General features: G+C 55.2%; 1 protein-coding gene across 8 annotated transcripts in view; it reads right to left on the reverse strand.

Annotated features, from left to right (window-relative positions):
* Positions 1–5,855, reverse strand: part of MEIS2 (Meis homeobox 2) — a 218,630-nt gene extending 212,775 nt beyond the window's left edge. For 3 of the 8 annotated variants that reach the window (XM_070468963.1, XM_070468966.1, XM_070468964.1), the window contains exons 1-5: positions 5,561–5,854; positions 4,064–4,296; positions 2,423–2,564; positions 1,659–1,709; positions 604–654 (exon numbers count right to left, since the gene is read on the reverse strand). In XM_070468963.1, the coding sequence (XP_070325064.1) occupies positions 604–654; positions 1,659–1,709; positions 2,423–2,564; positions 4,064–4,296; positions 5,561–5,572 (489 nt within the window). In that variant the 5' untranslated portion in view covers positions 5,573–5,854. The other 5 variants (XM_070468960.1, XM_070468962.1, XM_070468965.1 and 2 more) reach the window with 5 other exon arrangements.
* Positions 5,856–6,152: the final 297 nt, after the last annotated feature.

A 6,152-nucleotide genomic window follows, 5' to 3' on the forward strand; every position in this document is an offset into this window, starting at 1 on the left:
ACTGTAGTAGCAGATATTATTCTCCAGAGACTTCCCTGAGCAACAAGTTACAATAAAGGGAACAGAAACAGGACTGGAAATAACTGGGTTCAGGCTGGGACTCCTTGGGGGGAAAATCCGATTTGATGATAACATCAAAACGTAAGGACTCAGGAACTGGGAACAGCATTAGCATTTGCGATTCAATAAGCTAGGAATTTTGTATGTTTCCAGGAGAAAATGATTGAGCTGCAAGAGCAAGGTAAAGACACCCTGGCCAGAATGATTCCCTCTGCTAGCACCTAATGCCTGCCCTGGGCCTAATAGAGACGCAAGCAGGCTGAATGTCCAGTAACACAAATGGTTTGCTGCATTTCAAAATAATCCTGAATGCCTGGGGAAAAAAGGGGGGGGGGGAGGCGGCTACTTTAAAAGGCAGGGCTGTCTTAATTCACCCATCCTCCGAGCCCCTGGGTTTGAACAGCAATTTGAGGGAAGGACAAGATAACAAGTTGCTCAAAATCTCTCCAGGTGCTCAGACTGGAGGTTTGTTAAAAACACTCCCAACTCCACCAGGAGAGGGAAGTGACTAAATCAAAGTGGGGAGTGTCGTTTCCTGCTTACCTTTTCTAACTCCAAAAGGTGAAACCTTAGTACTTGTATTGCTTGTATCATCTGGAAGAAAAGTTTTTAGAGTATGGAGTTAAGGCTCTGTGACTGCTGCCACTCTGAGATTCCTAGTTGGGGGATGGTGAGGGGATTGGGTTGGGAAGAAGACGCAGGCAAGTGGCCAGGCAAAACCCACACATCAAGAAATCGTCAGGAAAACCAAGTGATTACTGATCATCTCGCCTCATTGGCTACGGGGTGGGAATCTGACTCAACCTATGCCAAGGCATTTAGTATCTTTGCCCCTCACGTGTACTGAACTATCTGCAAAGGCTGCCTTCCTAAGAGCAGGCCTTCTTTCTCTTCCGAGTCCTCTTTAACTGTCCCCTCTCTCGACCTCAGGCCAACTTTAAAAAAAAAAGAAGAAGAAGAAGAAGAAGAGAGAAAGAAAGGAAGAGGGAAAAAAGTCGTTTCTCTAGAGAGAGCAAGCTTTTTAGAACAGCACACCCTGCGAAATCCCTCCTTACTAAAGAAGGAAATACTCCAGATGAATGGCGAGGCAGGGCCTTTGAAAGCGGATTTAAGTACTTTTAATATTGAAATTGTGCAAATTAGCAAAAGAATCGCACCTAAAAGTGGCCTGCGCTGGCCTGCCCCTCGCCCCCCCCTCCCCGCCCACCTCCCGGCCCGCCCTCCGCCGCGCAGGCGGTTACTTCCTTCGGGTAAGCTGCCCCGGGCTCGGCCGCTGCCCCGGCAAACAGAGGAAATAACTCACTTCTCGTCGCCTAGCTCCCGGGGCCGAGACCTGGGGCGCATCCCCTGCTCTCGCGCTCGGCGCCGCGTCCCCGCTCGCTGCCTCCCCGGGGCTCCGCGCGCCCTGACGTCCAACCCGCCCCTCACTGCCAGCTCCCCGGCGGGGGCTCTAAGCTGTTCCCTTCCTCCCGGTCGCTCTGGAGCTTCAAAAAGAGGGCTCTGCTTAAACTCCCCAGAGCTCCGTGGGGGAAAAGCGGGTGCTTCTGGGCAGGGGAGGGGGCCCAGGTTGGGGATAGGCGAGCCATAGTGAGCCTTACCAAATTGTCCAGCTCTGGATTTGAGGAAAAAAGTGGCTTTTCGGCGCGAACCTATAGGAAGCAGGGGAAAGTCAGCATGAATTATCACTCCATTTTAAAAGAAGAAAAACCCCTGTCACCGACTAAACTGTCGTGTGCGAGTGGGATGGCGGAGGGGCAGTGGCGGAGAAAAGAAGCGCTTTGGTAAAATACATGGAAAAAAAAAAAAAAAACCCCAGGAAGGACGGTTGAAAAGGAATCTGGACCTTCGGATCCTGGCCCCATGAAGGGGTACCTGGAACCACCGAGCTGGAGCCGAGATCTCAGGGCGGTTCTCTGGGCCCGGGTACCCGCTTATCCTGCCGTCCACGGGGCTGTGTTTTGCAGCCTCCCTCACCTCCGCGCCGGCGCCGACAGCCCCGAGAGGCGCCCAGCTTCCTTCCCTCCCGGGCACTCTCGGGGGCCCTCAAAGCCCCTATCCCCAATTCTTGTTCAAGTAGCTGCAGGCGGGGGAAAAGGCCAAGCCCCAGATTAGGAGCAGGTCAACTTTAATTCGAGGGTCGAGCCCCTGTATTCCTGGCTGGGGGGAAAACAAACACCCATATTTATCTCCTCTTCCAATTCGCCTCCAGGCTCAAGGATGGGGAGGAGGCGCAGAGCGCGGACTGGGCCGGAGGGACAGATCGGGTGTCCCAGCCTCTTCCTCCTCTTTCAAGTAAAGCTCGAGGAAAGGGGAGGGGGGAGTGAGGGGCTGCAGGAGGGCTAGTGGGTCAAGAAGGTTGGACCTGCTTGGCGAAGACCGCGATGTCCTCGTTGAAAGAGTCGGAGGAGCAGACGTCTCCGCCGGCCACTCCGGGTTCCCGCGGAGTGCAGGTCGCCAGCTCGCACTTCTCAAAGACCAGAGCTAACAGAGGAAACAACGGGTGCCTAACGGGCAGCGCCACGCAGAGACACACACACGGAGACGGGTGCAGAGGGGAAGGAGCAAGAACTGTAATCAACAAGTTTGGAGGGTTCGGATTCCTTCCTTACCACCACAGACACGCATCACACTTTACAACCCTTCCTTCAGGCAGCAGAGCCTGGGCCAGAAACAGAAAGGAGGAACGGCCAGGCCCAGCTCAGGACTCCCTTACATGTGGTGGGAGAAGCCCCTGGCCACTTTAGCCCTCCGAGCATAAACAGCCTCGGTTCCAACGTAAGGAAGCATCCAATAAGCTGAGGCAGTCTGGAGCCCGGAATTGAACCAGACCCACTCCCCACTCTACAGAGGCCGTCCAACCAACCCCTGAGACCCAGCCCTGACCTCCCAAGAGAGGAACAGGCGGTGAAATCCAAGATTGCTTTAACTTGTGCATAGGAGAAGTCATAGGAGGCCCACGGTTCATCTACAACCGCCGCCTCCCTCACCAGTGATGTTTCCTCAATCTAACCTCTCCACCCCCTCGCCTTATGAACTTCTTTGGTCCCCTTCTAGTAAAAGCCTGGATGTGGGGACCAGTTACACGCGGTACACGCGGAAGAGCTTCCTTCCCAAGACCACATTTCTCCAGCAGGCAAAAATAAATAAATCGAGTGTTAAAACTTGGAAGTGTGCGTGCGCGTCTGCCCTTTGTGTTCCTCCGGGCGGTTTAGCTACACTTTGGGATGCAGGCGGCCTCTTGCTTCAGGCACAGTTGCTGTTTACTGACTGTCCCCTCCCCTCCGCATCCCACAGCCTTCCCTCACCTACCCTCCGCTGGGACAGCCCGAGTGGTACTTGCTGGGGCCGTGCAACCCCAGCCCTCCCTGAGTTTTCTCAGAATTTAAAATAATTTCCAGCCATCTCCCTCACTCCCCTCAAGAGCGGCTCTGTGCAAGCAGCAGTCCCTTCCACCCCGCTGCACTTCAAGGTCTGCCCCCTTTATTTACAGAGAATTAAGAAGAGGGTGATTAGGACTTCCTGGCCGACCGAAGCAGCCCTGATCCCAGCTCAAGCTGCATTTAGTGACTCCCGGACTCTCGATAGGAAACAGAAAAGAAAAAAAAAAAAAAGTTGCTCCTCATGGGCAGGAAACTTTCTCCTTCGTCAGGGCCTCTGTTAGGGGGCCCAGCTCTGCGTCCTTTGGCCAGGAATCCCGTCCTTGGGGAGAAGGCCCTGGCCAGATTGTGAGGACTCAGTCACTCCCGGCTATGGGGTCCAGAGTGGCGGGGCCTTGGGGGCAGACGGAGCCAAATCTTCCCGGGACTCACAGTCAAGGGGCAGAAGAGCAACGACCCCCCTCCGCCCCCCGCACGGTCCTTTCCTAAGGCAAGCGGTTCTCGCCCCCCACCCTAAGGAGCAATGACCCCCCACTTCGTCGGCCACCCCCTCACCCCCACAGAGACAAACACGCACTCGCTCTCACACCGTCCGCTGGGTCGGGAGGGGGTGGGGGCTGGTTTACCCATAGATCGCGTCCTTGTCCCGCTTCAAGGCGTCGTTGACAGCGGATCCCATACTGGCCGGCATGACATTGGGGTGCGGGGCGTGAGCGCCGTAGTGCTGCGTGGCGTGAAGCGGCGGCCCGTGGTTCAGGTGGTGAACCGGGGGGATCGGCCGCGGCGCGTGGGGGTCTCCGTACATGGAAGCAGGCACCCCTACTCCGTCCATCCCGCCGTAATGGGGTAGCTCATCGTACTGTCAGGACCCGGCAGAGGGGCGGGGGGCGCGGGAGGTGAGGGAGAGCCGGGAGAGCCGAGGCAGGAGAGGGAAAGAGGCAGGGAGAAGAGAGCGAGCGAAGAAGTGGGGAAGGAATAGCGAGACGAGAGGGGGAGAAAGCCGAGGGAAGAAGCGAGAGGAGGAGGGGGCGGGAGGGGGAGGCAGGAGAAAAAGAGAGAGGAAAATACAAATAAAAACAAAGTCAGAAAGAAGTACCCAGCACGACTTGAACACACAGAAACCAAATCAGCCGAAACAACGGAGTTGAAAGTTGGGAGGGTGGGTGTTTTTAAATTTAAAAAAAAAAGAAAGAAAGAAAAAGTATGAACCCAGAGCAGCGTTGAGAGAGGGGAGAGGGGGCGGTGAGGCCGGGGACCGAGGGGCGCCGGGAGGTCCCGCTCGGGCCGGAGGCAGCAGAACCGTAGCGAGCCAACCGAGGGAGAAGTGGAGTTAGTGAGAGGAGGAAGCCCGGGTTCCCACCCCTAGCCCCCCTTCGTCTCCTCCAGAGGATCCAATAAATCAAAAGGCGAAATGAAACAAAATAAAGAGAAGAAAAACGCTAATAATCAGGACGAGAACGCCGAGGACGAGGGAAGACTGGGGCCAGTGCCTCCCCGGGGGCAGGGAGCGGAGGGGTGGGGGTGGGGGGTGGGGGGGAATAACGTGAAAGTTACCAGAAACATTATTTAGCAGCGGATTCCCTGCGTCCTTGTCAATTTCAGAGACAAAACAAGCAGCCCAGGCTAGTCTAGGCGGCGGCGCAGCGGCTGCGGCAGCGCGGCCCCAGCGGCGGCCCCGGCGGCGGCGGCGGCTCCTACGCAGCCGGTGCCCGCCCCGAGCCGCGGGAGCAGCGGCGGCAGCGGCGCAGCAGCGGCAGCGGCGGCAGCAGGAGAACCGGGGGAATCGCGCTGCTGGGGTAAAAGCTGGAGCGAGGCGAAAGCGTGTAACAATTGCACTCGCACACACACACACACCACTCACACGCACTCGCCGCCCGCCCGCTCGCACAGCGCTGAAACACGCGCGCCCAGACACGCACACACGCACGCACACACACTCGCACACACGCAGAGGCACGGGGGGGAAAAGAAGCCGATGAATAATTTTGCTGCTATTTTTTTAAATACTGGCCGCCATCATCAAGCAGCGAGCAGCAGCAGCGTTGAAGGGAGAGGAGGCATCGGGACAGGCCCCTCTTAGGAGAGGATTTATATCTAGGTAAGTGTTGGAGATTTAAACCTACCCTTTGCGCCATCAGTCTGCGCTCCAATAAACTCCTGGATGTGTCGTATATTTAATATCCCAGTCCGGATAAGAAAGTGATCTAGGCTGAAGATTCCTGTTTTTTTTTTTTTTTTTTTTTCCAAACCAAGGAGACTTCTCCCAATTTTCCAATGTTATTTTTAGGGGGGAAAAAAAAAGCCCAGGCAAGACAACGAAGAGTTTTTTTTTTTTTTCCTGTGATATTTCTTCTTTTTCTCTTTTTTCCTCTTCTTCCTCCTCCTCCTGATCTTCCTCCTCCTCCTCCACCTCCTCCTCCCCCCTCCCCTCCTCCTCCTCTTCGGTCCTCCTTTCCCCCTCTTTCTCTTCTCTTCCCCTCAGTTGGAAAAAAAAAAAAAAAAGAAAAAAGAAAAAGAAGAAGAAAAAGAAGAAAAAAAAAAAAATTGTCAAGCCCCCGAACTGAAGGTTACGAGCGGCCCGTCAGCAGCCCACATGTAACCGAACTGTCGTGTTTCATGGCTTTTTGCCACTCCAGCTGTCAATCAAAGCCCGGAATGTCAAGGTAGTGAATGAATGATGGTTGATGATGATGAAGAGGAGGAATCTTTCAGACC

This window comes from Odocoileus virginianus, chromosome 6 (assembly GCF_023699985.2).
Source record: "Odocoileus virginianus isolate 20LAN1187 ecotype Illinois chromosome 6, Ovbor_1.2, whole genome shotgun sequence".
In the NCBI taxonomy this organism is placed as follows: domain Eukaryota; kingdom Metazoa; phylum Chordata; class Mammalia; order Artiodactyla; family Cervidae; genus Odocoileus; species Odocoileus virginianus.